Source organism: Balaenoptera musculus, chromosome 14 (genome assembly GCF_009873245.2).
Source record: "Balaenoptera musculus isolate JJ_BM4_2016_0621 chromosome 14, mBalMus1.pri.v3, whole genome shotgun sequence".
NCBI classification, from domain to species: Eukaryota; Metazoa; Chordata; class Mammalia; order Artiodactyla; family Balaenopteridae; genus Balaenoptera; species Balaenoptera musculus.
Genome location: NC_045798.1, coordinates 31,981,027 through 31,997,752, shown reverse-complemented (window position 1 = coordinate 31,997,752; position 16,726 = coordinate 31,981,027). Strand labels below are relative to the sequence as shown.

The following is a 16,726-nucleotide window of genomic DNA, read 5'->3' as shown; positions in this document are numbered from 1 at the left end:
TTTAAACACATTTGATGAGTTTCGATCCATCGCACTTATTATCTTTATTGGTGCTCAGATCTTCCACCCCTAAACAGTGGGGCTTACCTGACCTGGGCCATCTTGATGGCTTTCTTGCTTTGTGGTGTAACCGTATGTTCCAGGCTTGTATTTTCCATCTTAATGACCTAGAATTGGCCATTTCTCCAAGGAGCCCTGGTTCTTTTTCAGGGGGACCTGGTAATTAGAAATTACAATCTGATCACAGAGGTGCTTATTCCTACTCGTTATCGTTTCTGGATCTTCCCATCCTATGGAGCTGGGATATATACGTATGCGCACATACACACATTTAAGAATGAAGCCTGTCCTGAGATCGTATTAACAATTCAAATTCAGAACTACAGGGCTTTTAACCTTTATCTTGCGCCTTCATCTTCTTTCAGCTATGTTTTCAGAAAAGAGTTGTATGTTTTAAGGCATGTTGATTGGGGAAAAGTGACGTTCTTAGCCTTGTTTATGTTTAACTAGCCTTGCCTCTTAGATTATGGATAACTCGGTAGGTTCTGCCATCTTCCTCATGGTCAAGTTCTGTTATCACAGTTTTGAAGTAAACAGGGTCAAGTCCTGGCCTTGCAAACCCAAACCTTTAAACCAACAGGAAATGTCAGTCAGCATCAGGCTCCTTAGTCTGGTGTGGCTAGATTAGTCCCGTCAACAGATTTTAAGAGTAAAGAACTTCTAATTTCATTGGTACTTCTTTTTTTTTTTTTTGTATTTCTAATTACTGCATTCATTATATATATCCTATATTATTTGGATGAACTTTTAAATAAAATTTAAACACAGGTTATTAAATATTATTCATGTATTGCAAACATATATTGAACTATGTCTAAATATCAGAATGAGGGTCTAAATTTTCGTAATCAAATTCTTTACTTGAATATGCCTATAAGACTATCATATGTTTGAATAATATGTTACTTTGGCTATCTGTATACCCATTAGCCAGTTGAAGAATACGTGTCAATAGATATTCATAGTATATGATAACATAAGTAAGAACTTCTGGTTCAGTATTCCAAATTGATAAATACTTGTGTTAGCTTGGTTATGGAATAGAAATCAAAGGTCAGCACCATCTTAGTTATTAAAATTAAAAAATACATGGGCTCCAGAAAGTCGATTTGTTGAGGTATTCAATTATTATTGGATTTAGATTACAGGAAATGTTTTAAACAAAATTATTCCTGGCTCTGCTGATACTATTAGTGATCCCAGTGGTAAGAATTTCAACCGGTATCTTACAAATGGGCATATTTGAAAGTGGGGTAAGACGGACTATTTTCTCTATTAAAGAAATGCAAGTGCGGTTTGATCCCCACCTGTATGGCTAAGGAGGGGCGAATGGCTCTCCTGTATCTTCTCTTGGCCCCTGCACTCAGAGTGGCTCCAAAATGGGATTAATTTGCCCGCAGTGCTGCTAACTGCCCGGACCTCAATTTCTTTCCGTCGTTGCTCTGATTATTGCAAAACTCTTTCTGAAAGACTTAATATGTGTCTTTTTTGCTGGCAAATTACTGCTCATTTAGAAGTCCTAGAGTTAGTCCACTGCAGAAAGAAGGTTGGAAGTCTAATTTAAATAACTATCAGGGCTTTTTCTCAGGCTTGCTCAAATTGAAATGCATGCGTGTTTGAAGATGCTCTTGCTTTTCTAAAAAGCTGCATTTAACCCATTAAGATCATTTCCTTGCAGATATGGCCGTTATGGTTGTCTCATTAAGTTGACAAAAGATGGGTCAGCAGTTTCTTTAACACCTGGACACCTGGTGCCGTGCTCTGCCTGGAACCGGGGGTTTTGTCCCGAGGACTCGGAGCCTCTCTTACGGGGGGAACTCATATTCTGAAGAACAATCGCAGTCCCATCCTTGGTGATGCCTCATTGTCCTGCTGTAATGCTATTAAGAACCAGCTCTCCAGTCCTTGTCAGGGCCGCCTCTTTCTAACTCTGTGAAAATTGAGAGAAAACTGCCTGACAAAGGTGCTGTCTCTACCCAGTGGACATTTTCATCATTTTGTTTTGTGGGAATAACAGTCTCCCCATAGCTTCCTCGCTGCTCAAGGGTACCCCAGGTTCTGAGCACATTGTCCTGTCTGGTCCTCCCTGTCATGGGGAGAGGCAGACAGGGAGGGGGACTCAGCCCTTTCACATCATCCAACATCAGAGAAAATGGGCCAGCCACGGTTCCCTGCCTTCCCTGTTGAATTCTGACCTAAGGAAGAGTATCTGGGGAACAAAAGGCATCTTAAAAATCAGTCTGGGGCTTCCCTGGTGGCGCAGTGGTTGAGAGTCTGCCTGCCGATGCAGGGGACACGGGTTCGAGCCCTGGTCTGGGAGGATCCCACATGCCGCGGAGCGACTAGGCCCGTGAGCCACAACTACTGAGCCTGCGCGACTGGAGCCGTGCTCCTCAACGAGAGGCCGCGACAGTGAGAGGCCCGCGCACCGCGATGAAGAGTGGCCCCCGCTCGCCGCAACTAGAGAAAGCCCTCGCACGGAAACGAAGACCCAACACAGCCAAAAATAAATAAATTAATTAAAAAAAAAAAATCAGTCTGTTCAGTTACCCATTCAATGCCTAAATCCCTTTCAGTATTACGCAAGACGCAGGAGATATGGGGATATATGTATATGTATAGCTGATTCACTTTGCTATAAAGCAGAAACTAACACACCATTGTAAAGCAATTATACTCCAATAAAGATGTTTAAAAAAATGGATATATATATATATATATATATATATATATATATATCCATTCTCTTTCAGATTCTTTTCCTGTATAGGTTATTACAAAATATTGAGTATAGTTCCTTGTGCTATACAATAGGTCCTTGTTGGTTATCTCTTTTTTATATAATAGTGTATATATGTTACTCCCAAATTCCTAATTTATCTCTCCCCCATCACCTTTCCCCTTTGGTAACATGGATTTGTTTTCTATGTCTGTGGGTCTATTTCCGTTTTGTGAATAAGTTCATTTGTATCCTTTTTTTAGATTCCACATATAAGTGATATCATATGATATTTGTCTTTCTCTGTCTGACTCACTTCACTTAGTATGATAATCTCTAGGTCCATCCGTGTTGCTGCAGATGGCATTATTTCACTTTTTCTATGGCTGAGTAATATTCCATTGTATATATATGACACATCTTCTTAAACCAATCATCTTGACGCACGTGATCTGAGAACTGGGCTAATACAGAACCGACCGGTGCTGTTGGACCTGATGAATGTATTCAGCCTCAGGAAACAAGACCAGGATTAAAGTGTGAATGCCAGGATTTCAAAGGGAAGGAATGAATATGGCCCTCAGAAGCGCATCTTTCTCTGGCGTTTGGGCACGTGATCTGTTCTCGTTTTAATCCTCCTCCCGTTCCTGTCCCCATGGTCTTCGGTCCTTTCCTTGGGGCGCCCCCTCCTCTCCTGTCCTGTCACTTTCCATCTGGCACTGGCATCGCCCCTTCTTTCTCTGCGGGTCTCACTTCTTCCTCTTCCTTTTGTTCTCTCTGTCTCCCTGCCTCTCCCTCCCGCCTTCCATGGACTTTCCTGGTTTGTTTCTCTTCTCATCTCATTCCCCTTACGTGTGGCCTCAGTGGTCGACAGTCTTCAGGTAGCTATTCTGCTCACGTTTTCCAAGTGGGATTTTCAACTTGCATGAAATTCCTGGTGATGCCACAAATTTAAATGAGATGCGTCAATCTGAGTAATTAATCTTATAGATATTTAAATATTGCCATACGTCCCTAATTCTAAACATATATTTTAGTAGTGCTACATGCTCTTCAGTTAAACTATCTTAAGCACACTTAATCTTACTTAGTTTGGTTTGTATTTTCCATTTTTGGGAATATCCACTTATGGATACTGAAGATGTGAGTCTCAAGGAGCATCCTTGCCTGATGGAAAGAGGTCAGAGTTAGCATCTCATAGTATTGTAGGGAATTTATCATTCTTCAAAATATTAAAAATGGGGTTTATTTTAATTTAAAAGTGCTATCGAGTGAGAGAATAAATGAATTTGTACCATAAAAGGCATGCAGTACCACAGAAATATAAATATTCTTCTGAATATTTGATCTTTTACCCAAGATAAGCTTATTTTTCCCCTATTGTATTGGAAATATTAATAAGAAAAGGTCAGTGATTTAGGCCAATGCCCTGTCCTGTTTGATCTGTTTGTAGTATTTAAAAGGAGTTGGAAAATAACTTGATTTTAGGAGCCATTTGAATTCCCATTAAAAAACACAATTTTTTTTTTAAAGGAAGGTTTTATTTATTTATTTATTTATTTATTTATTTATTTTTTTTTTGGCTGCGTTGGGTCTTCGTTGCTGCGTGCGGGCTTTCTCTAGTTGCAGCGAGCGGAGGCTACTCTTTGTTGCGGTGTGCGGGCTTCTTATTGCGGTGGCTTCTCTTTTTGTGGAGCATGGGCTCTAGGCACGCGGGCCTCAGCAGTTGGGGCACACGGGCTCAGTAGTTGTGGCTCGCGGGCTGTAGAGCACAGGCTCAGTAGTTGTGGCACACGGGCTTAGTTGCTCCACGGCACGTGGGATCTCCCTGGACCAGGGCTTGAACCCGTGTCCCCTGCATTGGCAGGCGGATTCTTAACCACTGTGCCACCAGAGAAGTCCAAACAACACAATTCTTATAAATACATAATAACTCTCTATAGAGATTTTTAGGTTATTCATCCAAAAAAAAAAAAAAGTTAAAACTTTTATTCCCTTTTGACCTAATAATTTTAGGAAATAGGGATTGTCCTAAGATCATTTATAATAGTGATGAATATAAATAATTTAAATGTGTAGCAATAGAGAACTACTTATATAAATAATGGTTACAGCCATATAGTGGAAAACATTAAAAAGCATGTTTTTGAAATTATCTAATGCTATGAAAAATTCTACAGATATCACAGGAAATTTAAATGAAGAGATCATATATATATAAAACCACTATTTCAAATTTTATTTAAATTAAAATGATCTGTAACAAAAAATAAACTAAACCTTGCCAACGCTTGTTCTTTTTCTTTTCTTTTTTCTTTCTTTCTTTGTTTTTTTTTTTTTTTTGGTATAATGGCCATTCTGCTGGGTATGAAGTGATATCATTGTGGTCTTGATTTGCATTTCCCTAATGGCTAATGATGTTGAGCATCTTTTCATGTGCTTATTGGTCTGTATTATTTCTGTATCTTCTTTGGGGAAAATGTCTATTTAAGTCCTTTGACCATTTTAAAATTGGATTGTTTGGTTTTTGTTGCTGTTGTTTTGCTGAGTTGTAGAACTTCTTTATGTATTCAGGATATTAATCCCTTATGAGATAAATTATTTGTAAATATTTTCTTCCATTCTGTTGGTTGTATTTTTACTCTCTTGATAGTGTCCTTTGATGCACAAAAGTTTTTATTTTGATGAAGTCAAGTTTACCTATTTTTTCTTTTGTTGCCTGTGATTTTGGCATTGTATTTAAGAAATCAATTCCAAATCTAGGATCATGAAGATTTCCCCCTATGTTTTCTTCTGAGAGATTTATACTTTTAGCTCTTAATTTTAGGTATTTGATCATTTGTTTTAATTTTTGTATAAAATGAAAGATAAGGGTCCAAGTTCATTGTTTTGCACATGGATGTCCAGTTTTACCAGCACCATTTGTTGAAAAAAGTATCATTTCCCCATTGAATGGTCTTGGCACCCATGTCAAAAATCCACTGACCAGAGATGTGAGGGTCTATTTCTGGGTTCTCTATCCTATTCCATTGGTCTGTGTCTGTCCTTATGCCAGTACCACACTGTGTTTTGATTACAGTAGCTTTGTAGTAAGTTTTGAGGTTGAGAAGTGTGAGTCCTCCAACTTTGTTATTTTATTTTGGCTACAGTGACGGCTTTTGAATAGAACTGTTGCTAGCCCATAAGACCTAAACTGGCCTTAAAGATTTGCTGTGTAACTCTGATAAATCAGTATTCATGACTATTGTGCATCTCTGAAAAGCCACAGGAGTTTTCAATATCCTGATATTCATTGTATTACTGTTCTATTGCTGCTGTAACAAGTTACCACAAACTTAGTGGCTTCATTATCTCACCGTTCTGGAGGTCAGAAGTCCTGAAATAAGGTGATGGCAGGGCTGGCTCCTTCTGGAAGCTGTAGGGGAGGATCTGTCCCTTGTTTCTGCAGCTTCCAGAAGCTTCCTGCATTTCGTGGCTCATGGTCCCTTCCTCAGTCTTCAAAGCACTTGCTTCTCTGGTCACATCTCCTTCTGCATCTGACCTTCCTACCTTCTCCTACCTTATCATTACATTGGGCCCACCTGGATAATCTAGCATAATCTTCCCATCTCTAGATCCTTATTTTTTTTATGATTATTTTTTGATGGTGCTAATATATCCTTTAATGGCAGAATGTGGTAATTATTGAATTAATTATTGCTAACTTAGTTTTCAAATGAAAAAAAAATAGAAAAAAAAAACAAATTAAATGTGACACAACCTGACCAAACACATGTCAAATTACAGTTTCAAGGTTATTTTACAGACTACCTCCATTTATACCATAGATCCTTATTTTAATCTCATCTTCAAACTCCCAGGTTCTGGTGACCAGGGAGTAGACATCTTTGGGGCCCGCTATTTTGCCTACTACGATTACAATGACTGGGCAGTGTTGCTGACCAAGGGGCACACAGATCCTCTAAAATATCCTTTTATTTTTCCCTGTTGGTCTCCCTTGTAAATAAAGATTCGCTGTCCAGTTGTAAGGATCAGGTATAAGTCTGTTAATATAACAATCTCACATTTCTTTCCTACCTATGGAACTTTTTTCCACCGAGACTATGATTCCTAGAGTCAGCAAATATTAATTGAGCTCTATTCCCTGTGCACCCATGTCCACAAAATGAATACATCTTGTTTCATGACCTTGAGGAACTTATAATCTACTAGAAGAGAAAGATGGTACTGCAGTGTAACCCCCTTTTTAAAAATTTCTTTCTTTTTTATTTAATTTTTATTTTATATTGGGGTATAGTTGATTTACAATGTTGTGTTAGTTTCAGGTGTACAGCAAAGTGATCCAGTTATACATACATATATATATCCATTCTTTTTCAGATTCTTTTCCCGTATAGGTTTTTACAGAGTATTGAGTAGAGTTCCCGGTGCTATAAGTAGGTCCTTGTTGATTATCTATTTTATATATAGTAGTGTGTGTATGTTAATCCCAACCTCCTAATTTATCCCTCCCCCCCACCTTTCCCCTTTAGTAACCATAAGTTTGTTTTCTATGTCTGTGAGTCTGTTTCTGTTTTATAAATAAGTTCATTTGTATTGTTTTTTAGATTCCACATATGAGTGATATCATATGATATTTGTCTTTCTCTGTCTGACTTGCTTCACTTAGTATGATAATCTCTAGGTCCATCCATGTTGCCGCAAATGGCATTATTTCATTCTTTTTTTATGGCTGAGTAGTATTCCATTGTATATATGTACCACATCTTCTTTATCCATTCGTCTGTCGATGGACATTTAGGTTGCTTCCATGTCCTGGCTATTGTATATAATGCTGCTATGATCATTGGGGAGCATGTATCTTTTCAAATTTTGGTCTTCTCCAGGTATATGCCCAGGAGTGGGATTGCTGGATCATATGGTAACCCACTTTTATAGATTATATTTCCTAAATAGCTTTAGAATCCCTCCCTTCCTGTCTCTCATCCCTCCTTTTGTCATGTGTTACTATGATTTTTGCAGAAAATACAGCCAGTTTCCTTGACATCAGTTGGGCTCCCACACTCCTTGCTTTGGGCCATTACTGTACCCACAGATGTGCTCATGTCACCCTTTTGCCAAAAATCCTTGTGTTCCTGGCATCAGGATAAACTGTAACCCTCCGCAGGTCCTATTCCTGGGTGTGGGCTCTACCATTCCAGCCTCATCACCTGCCATTCCAGGAGCACTTTGTGCTGTAGCGGAATAGAATAAACCTACTGCCCCACAGTTCAGCTGTCTTGGCTGTTGACTTTTACAGAGCTCTTCTCACTTACTGGCTCCATTTTTCCTCCTTCACTGCCCGAGAAAGTCCTGTGCATCCCCAGTTCTGGCCTCAAGTCTTGCTTTCTAGAAAGCCAACCCTCACCCCCCTCGCTGGTGAGGCTCTTTTCCCTGGGTTTACTGTGTCAGGCAGTTCCTTGCTCTGTAGTGTAATTAATGCCTTACCTGTCTGTTTTTCTAACCAGACTGTGGATTCAGTTAGGTAAGGGCTGGTTCTCTTAACCCCATGCTCCCTGTATAGGTAGAGTGCCTGCCTCATAAAAGATGTTAACTAAGTTTGGGTTGAATGAATGCTTGGATCCACGTACATGTGAATGATGTAATAGAAAACACCTGCAGATTGAAGCAAGATTTATGATGGCATATGGATTCTAAGCTAAAGTGATTGCTAGCTAGCACTTGTTTTCTCCTTTCTATATACTGTTTCTCTTGAAGAAGCTGAATCTAACTTTCTGTGTGATTAAATACATGTGCTTAAAAAAAAGTCCCATTCCTGAGAGTTCATGTGACTCATTGGAGTTCTGTAAAGCTGTTTATTTTAAAGGATAAATTTGTGGCATGAAGTCAACAGCTATGAAGTAAAGCTCCTCTCAACATATATATGAATCCAACACAGAAGTTTTCTTAAACTTGACTGCCCTCAGTACAGCCTTGAATACTTGTGAGGGATCCATAAGGGCATACTTTAAAATTCTTTTGAATTAACATTCTTTTGAGACAGGCTTATTTCATTAGGACAAATATTACAAGGCAACTAAAGAAGTATATTCTTACAGGATTCGTGCCACAAGTAAGTAAATAAATAAGTAGATAGCCCTTTTGTTTTTGTCATTGTTAATAAACAAAACAAATAATTATAAATGTGAAGTATGCCTTTCTTCAGGGCTCTTTTTTTTTTTTTTCCCAAAACGAGATTAGATTTTCTTTTCAGTCTGAAAAAGACAAACTTAATTTTATAGAGTAGTAGGTCTGAGGTTACTCCTAGTGGTAGAATTTAATTATTTATTATATTTATTTGGGGGAGAGGATGGGAGACAATGTATGAAATACAGAGAGAAATACTTTCTCCTGTTGTATCAATTAATAATGCTGTATTGATGTTTTGTTTTGTTTAACTTCTCAGTGCCCTTTGTCAGACCAAATTGAGAGGATTTAGTAATAAAAAAGACTCACATAGGATATATAAGGTATATATTTAATGTCACATTCAGATCTATGACTGTTTAAGCTATTAGCAAGACTGTTCTGACAGCTAGTACTAAAGATGGTGGGAACTGTTCTTCCGCGTCCCCGACGTTTCCTTCGCTGTGGCAGGAACTGTACTGGCGCAGCACCGGGATGCTTTGTCTCTGTGCACGCGGCTGCCGGACAGGAAGCCGGGAGCACGCCCGGCCCAGCCCTTCCTTTGGGAGCTCACTCCCCACAGCAGCCCTTCCTCCACCCTGCGAGTTTGCCAGCAGCACCCCACGTGGCGGGCGGGGGTGTGTGTGGTTTTGCAGTGCGGCCCGTGGCTGGGTGGGTGAGTCTGATTCCGTGCTTCAGTTCTAGCAAGCCCATGGTTACCGCACGTCGGCCGTGTTCTGCGTATTCTGCAGGGCCAGGTCCACAGGTACTAAACGAGGTGTTTGACCGCCTGTCCGCCTTTCTTCTTGAACTCATCCCTCAGCTGGTCCAGAATCCGGGCAGGGACTTGCGGTCCCGGTCATTAGGCAGTGTCCTTGCGCGTGTATATCTTTAAATTCTCACAACTGCCCTGAGAGTTGTATTGTCCCGTTACAGATGAGGAAAGGGGGGCCCCAGGAGCATAAATCACTCTGACGTTAGGTTTGGCACCCTGGTCCGTCTACTCCCAAACTCATGTCCTTTAGGACATACTGACAAAGAAAATATCACAGCAAAAGCTTCTAAAAGGCTTTGCATAATATAAGTCACTGAGTTCTACAGGTGAGTTTTATTATTGGTAGCCTGGCGTGTTCATACCTATAAACACAAAACATTTGCGTACGGTCTGCGAGTCCCTGAATGCACCGGTGCGCGCCCACCTCCCCAGTTCCCCTGGCCGCCTTGATGTCCTCCAAAGCTTTCGGCTCTTTCTAACCATCCCGGGCCTCCTGTTCTCTCTCCTCTGACCGGGGTGCTCCTTTTCTTCCACCCTCCCCTTTGCCTGGCAGCTCCTACTTACCCTTCAGATCTCAGCTCCAATGTCACTTCCTCAAAACGGCACCGTATCTAAAGACGGCCTCATTGTGATTTCTGCCAGCCACCTGCCCTGGCCATCATTGGTGATCATTTCAAGCCTATATTTCCCAGCAACTGAAGCGCTACTGTGAACACTGAGGCCACTTTTCTGTTGTCCACTGTTGTGAGCCTAGTGTCCTAACACAGTGACAGCACGTGAATGGCACCCAGCATGGTTGCTGGGTGAATAATTGGACATAATGCTTGGTGGCGTGCATTTGCCTTAAGATCTTTGCCCATTGTTTTCTCCTTAATACTTGCAAATAACGTGTTAAAGATAGCCTCTTTCCTGATAATTGTAAGAAAAAAATATATAGGACTGAAATCTATAGTCTTTCTTGAGGCTTTAAACTGTGGGAAGCATAGAATGGATTTCCAAGTGTACGTAACTAAGGACTTAATTAATGTCTCCGGGATAGTGTAAGACAACACTGTTCCAGTGTTGGAACCTGCTTTGTGTGGTCCTGGGCTGTGGGATGTGTAAAGGAACTTGTCTCCTAGCATTTCAGTGTCAGGTAATATCAAACACCTACTTCTGCTTGGTTTTGATAGCTTCAGGAAGAAAATTCTAAAGCTGAGACTAGTCCTTCAGAACTTATGCTAATACCTACTTACATTTTTAATGTAGTTCTTGATAAGTTGTTTATCAGTTCATGTATAAAATGAGGTCAGTCATAGGGTAGTGTGCGAATTAATTTTGTTTCCTAGCCAAGTATAAAAAAAAATGATTAAGTATTACAAAAAGACTAAATGTTGATAGTTTGGGAGCAAAATGAGGAATTTTTCCATGTGCTTTTTGCTCTCCTCCTGTTGAGGCAGAATAACATAATGAACATTTTAAAGGGGCAAAACCAAAGACATTTCTGCACACTTAATTTTGCATCCCTCAAATCCTGAAAGTGTTGATCGAGGCAGAATTTCAGTTTCTGGGCACCTGTTTTCCTGGAACAACTGCCATGGGTAATAAACCGTGGAACCAAGATCTGTAAGGAGGTAGCATCAGTAACATCCATTCTGTGCCTTCAGATGTCTTCCTGGTTCCATATGACAGCTGATATTGTTTCTTTCTGCTCTCCCCATCCCCACGTTTACAGGGCATTGATGTACGGGACGCTCCCCTGAAGGAAATAAAGGTGACTAGTTCCCGGCGATTCATAGCATCGTTTAATGTCGTGAATACAACCAAACGAGATGCTGGAAAATACCGCTGCATGATTCGAACCGATGGAGGAGTTGGCCTATCCAACTATGCAGAATTGGTAGTTAAAGGTATTTAATGTTATTTTTATACCTCCAAATAGTCTGTTAAAAGAGACATGTGGGATGGTTGTGAGTTCATGATTTGTTGAAAGCTCAGACTTATCCTCGTCTGTTTCTGAACAGTAGTTTGGTGACTGGCTGTACGGATGGATTACATTTTAAGTACAAATTTTGCACATGAGCAATAGTTTTGAAAAATGTATTTTGTTTGTGTTGGTTCAGTTGCATACAAAGCAATGAATGTGCTCTGGGCAAGTTCTTCTGCCAAGTCTGTGTACAGAGATTACAACCCTATAAATTTTTGTTTAAGGAATAAAATTTTTTTACTGATAGAAAATCACTTAAAATGCAAATATTCCCCAGCCAGGGTGTTTATGATAGCAGGGTGGTTAATAAAATGAAGCAGTGTCAGTATAAAAATGTGCCGTCATATCATACAAGCCACGTTGATAGTAGTGGGTTAACATTCATAATGTTGCTCTTAGGTTCTATTACTGTATTTTGCATGACTGAAAAATTGAGTCATTATATTCAGGAAGCTGGGAGATGAGTAAAAAAAAGGGGGGGGATAAATTTCCTTTGGCTGGTTTGATGTTTTTTTGTGTGTGCATGGACTTAGGAGTTTATAGTATTAAACTGGTAAGGCAGTTTTTGGTCCCAGACAGAATTTGGACTTTTAGATATACCATGAGGCATTTTTATACCTTATAGCAAGCCATTGCTGCTTTCTCCTAGGGGAAGAGAACGATACCTGCTTTTTACATGTTCTCCCCTGCATTTATTAAATGGGGAGCATAAAATTGGTCTCTTTTGGATGGACTATTCCTTTTGTCAGCAAATTTCTCTATGTCGGCAGTTTTACAGACTGCAGGGTTCAAACCCCAGAGCTAGCTGTGTGGGCGTGGTCCTATGGCTTACCCTCTCGGTGCTTCTGTTTCCTCATGTTTAAAATAGACATAATAATGTGACCGACCCTAAAGGGCCATCAGGAGGACCGGATGCAAAAGGTATGTGAATGGCACTTAGAACAGGAGACCTAGTAGGCAGCCGGCACCTGTTCAGGCCGTGATGGGGCATGGGGTGGCTCTTGTTCTCCGTTCTAGTCCATCAGTGGTCCTCAGCTGAGAATGCATGGCTGAACCACCTTTCCAAATAAAACAAAATACAGATGCAAATACCTGCCCACCTATTCTCTACCACCACTACACACCCATGTTCAATCAGAATCTCTGGGACCAGAGCCTCTGCCATAAAATCTATAGGTGATCCGGGCAGACGGCTTCTTCTGTGAAATCAGCCCTGCCAACGTTAGTCACGCCTGGCTTGGGGGGGAGCCTGCCCCCCAGCACTGTTTATCTGCAGCAGTGGCTAATGTTCTGTGGAAGGAAGCCAGGAAGCACACCCTGCAATATCTGCTCACATGGTCTAATTTGCCACACCAGAGCCCTGTGATTTGGGGTTTGTAGTGAAACTGTAGCCCGTCTGGCCAGTTTCCGAGTTTAGGTTTCACCTGTAAGAAAACTAAAACTCTGCATAGATGTGCACACCCTCCCCTGCCGAAGGCTCTCGGGGAAGCGAGGGGTTTCCTTGTGGAAAATGGACACCATTTGCCAACAAATCCAGCAGAGCGGCCGCCTCGCTGTTGCCACGGCTGAGTTCTTTACTGTCATCACTGTTACTTAATTTTCATCTTGGTCCCGTTCTTTGTGTCTGTGTTCTGTTTTCTGATTTCTGGTTGCTACGGTGCTTCACTGTGCCCGTGCCCGGTGAGGCGTGGTGCTTTGTAATCAGTATGATAGAAATCTAGTCACCTGTTTAAAAATTGCCTCTGTGGGAAAGTTAATTTGTTGGGAGTTATAAGCAAGTCAGAAATTTCTAGTCTGCCGCAACACACATAAGCACAGAGGCTGAGTGGGTCCTTACTCACATTTCTGCCACACGTTTTCCTGCCTTACGACAGCGTGGAGGGATCTTGGGTCATGTTGATAAAATGTCTGGGCACCCTTTGCATCTCTGCACCCTGCCACAGCTGGTGACAGTGGGCTTGCAGATATGGCTCAAATCTGGAGTTTGACTTTTCCTCCATTTATAATTTTTATAGCCATATTTTGCATGTAGTTGATTTTTCAAAATGAGATAACATGCTGGATTCTACTAATTAAATAAAGCATTGCGTTGACACAATTACTTTAAAATATATAATGGCATGTTTAGACCACCTGTGTGATTGACCACTTTTTATATGCATGTGTTTAGAGTGCTAATTTTTTCAAAATGGGAAAAACTAAAGTCCAAAGAGTTTATAACTTTCTTAAGGTCATTCCCTAATTTGGTGCTGGCCTACAAATGAAGCCCAGATCATTTTAAACTATAATTCTTGTCTGTTTTATGTCTACCACTGCTTTTGGTAATCAAAGACATAAAAATGTTTCATGTAATCTCCACAATTCATGTATATATGCATATATGCCAATATATTTAATTATAGGAGACATATATTAGGAATTCATATATGTGTATCAATTAGAAATATGTATATGATATGTATCTATAGGTATATAAATTCTTTCTTTGCTGGCTTCATTTAGAATTATATTTATCATGCCCTTTCACTTGGATTAAATATTTTAAATTGCTTTTTATCACTTAGTATAGATTGAGTTCCTCTCTTCTTTCCCTTTGAGAACATTTATTCAAAATGTAAATATTGAGATTGGTTCAAGATGGAAGAGTAGAAGGACGTGCTCTCACTCCCTCATGCAAGAGCACCTGAATCACAACTAACTGCTGAACAATCATCGACAGGAAGACACTGGAACTCACCAAAAAAGATACCCTACATCCAGAAACAAAGGAGAAGCCACACTGAGACGGTAGGAGGGGTGCAATCACAATAAAATCAAATCCCATAACTGCTGGGTGGGTGATTCACAAACTGGAGAACACTTATACCACAGAAGTCCACCCACTGGATTGAAGGTTCTGAGCCCCACGTCAGGCTTCCGAACCTGGGGGTCTGGCAATGGGAGGAGGAATTCCTAGAGAATCAGACTTTGAAGGCTAGCGGGATTTGATTGCAGGACTTTGACAGGACTGGGAGAAACAGAGACTCCACTCTTGGAGGGCACACACAAAGTAGTGTTCACATCGGGACCCAGGGGAAGGAGCAGTGACCCCAGGGGAGACTGAACCAGACCTACCTGCTAGTGTTGGAGGGTCTCCTGCAGAGGCAGGGGGTGGCTGTGTCTCACCATGAGGACAAGGACGCTGGCAGCAGAAGTTCTGGGAAGTACTCCTTGGCGTGAGACCCTCCCAGAGTCTACCATTAGCCCCACCAAAGAGCCCAGGTAGGCTCCAGTGTTGTGTTGCCTCAGGCCAAACAACCAACAGGGAGGGAACCCAGCCCCACCCATCAGCAGACAAGAGGATTAAAGTTTTACTGAGCTCTGCCCACCAGAGCAAAAGCCAACACTACTCACCACCAGTCCCTCCCATCTGGAAACTTGCACAAGCCTCTTAGATAGCCTCATCCACCAGAGGGCAGACAGCAGAAGCAAAAAGAACTACAATCCTTCAGCCTGTGGAACAAAAACCACATTCACAGAAAGATAGACAAGATGAAAAGGCTATGTACCAGATGAAGGAACAAGATAAAACCCCAGAGAAACAACTAAATGAAGTGGAGATAGGCAGCCTTCCAAAAAAAGAATTCAGAATAATGATAGTGAAGATGCTCCAGGAGCTCGGAAAAAGAATGGAGGCGAAGATCAAGAAGATGCAAGAAATGTTTAACAAAGACCTAGAAGAATTAAAGAACAAACAAACAGGGATGAACAATACAGTAACTGAAATGAAGAATACACTGGAAGGAATCAATAGCAGAATAACTGAGGCAGAAGAACAGATAAGTGACCTGGAAGACAAAATGGTGGAATTCACTGCTGTGGAACAAGGTAAAGAAAAAAGAATGAAAAGAAATGAAGACAGCCTAAGAGACCTCTGGGACAACATTAAACGCAACAACATTCACATTATAGGGGTCCCAGAAGGAGAAGAGAGAGAGAAAGGACCAGAGAAAATATCTGAAGAGATTATAGTTGGAAACTTCCCTAACATGGGAAAGGAAATAGCCACCCAAGTCCAGGGAGTGCAGAGAGTCCCATACAGGATAAACCCAAGGAGAAACATGCCGAGACACATAGTAATCAAATTGGCAAAAATTAAAGACAAAGAAAAATTATTGAAAGCAGCAAGGGAAAAACGACAAATAATATAAAAGGGAACTCCCATAAGGTTAACGGCTGATTTCTCAGCAGAAACTCTACAAGCCAGAAGGGAGTGGCAGGACATATTTAAAGTGATGAAAGGGAAGAAACTACAATGAAGATTACTCTACCCAGAAAGGATCTCATTCAGATTTGATGGAGAAATCAAAAGCTTTACAGAGAAGCAAAAGCTAAGAGAGTTCAGCATCACCAAACCAGCTCTACAACAAATGCTAAAGGAACTTCTCTAAGTTGGAAACACAGGAGAAGAAAAGGACCTACAAAAACAAACCCAAAACAATTAAGAACACGGTAATAGGAACATACATATTGATAATTACCTTAAACGTGAATGGATTAAATGCTCCAGCCAAATGACACAGGCTCACTGAATGGATACAAAAACAAGACCCATATATATGCTGTCTACAAGAGACCCACTTCAGACCTAGGGACCCATACAGACTGACAGTGAGGGGATGGAAAAAGATATCCCATGCAAATGGAAATCAAAAGAAAGCTGGAGTAACAATACTTATATCAGATAAAATAGACTTTAAAATAAAGAATGTTACAAGAGACAAGGAAGGACACTATATAATCATCAAGGGGTCAATCCAAGAAGAAGATATAATAATTATAAATATATATGCACCCAACATAGGAACACCTCAATACATAAGGCAACTGCCAAGAGCTATAAAAGAGGAAATCGACAGTAACGCAATAATAGTGGGGGATTTTAACACCTCACTTATACCAATGGACAGATCATCCAAATAGAAAATTAATAAGGAAACACAAGCTTTAAATGACGCAATAGACCATATAGATTTAATTGATATTTAATTAAATATTCCAT

At 40.5% G+C, this 16,726-nt stretch overlaps 1 protein-coding gene across 6 annotated transcripts in view; it reads left to right on the top strand.

The window, feature by feature from the left end:
- PTPRM (protein tyrosine phosphatase receptor type M) overlaps positions 1-16,726 on the top strand; it is a 749,712-nt gene that overhangs the window by 313,066 nt on the left and 419,920 nt on the right. For all 6 annotated transcript variants that reach the window (XM_036823982.1, XM_036823981.1, XM_036823980.1 and 3 more), the window contains exon 6: positions 11,434-11,608. In XM_036823982.1, coding sequence (XP_036679877.1) covers positions 11,434-11,608 — 175 coding nt within the window. The remainder of the gene's footprint in view (positions 1-11,433; positions 11,609-16,726) is intronic.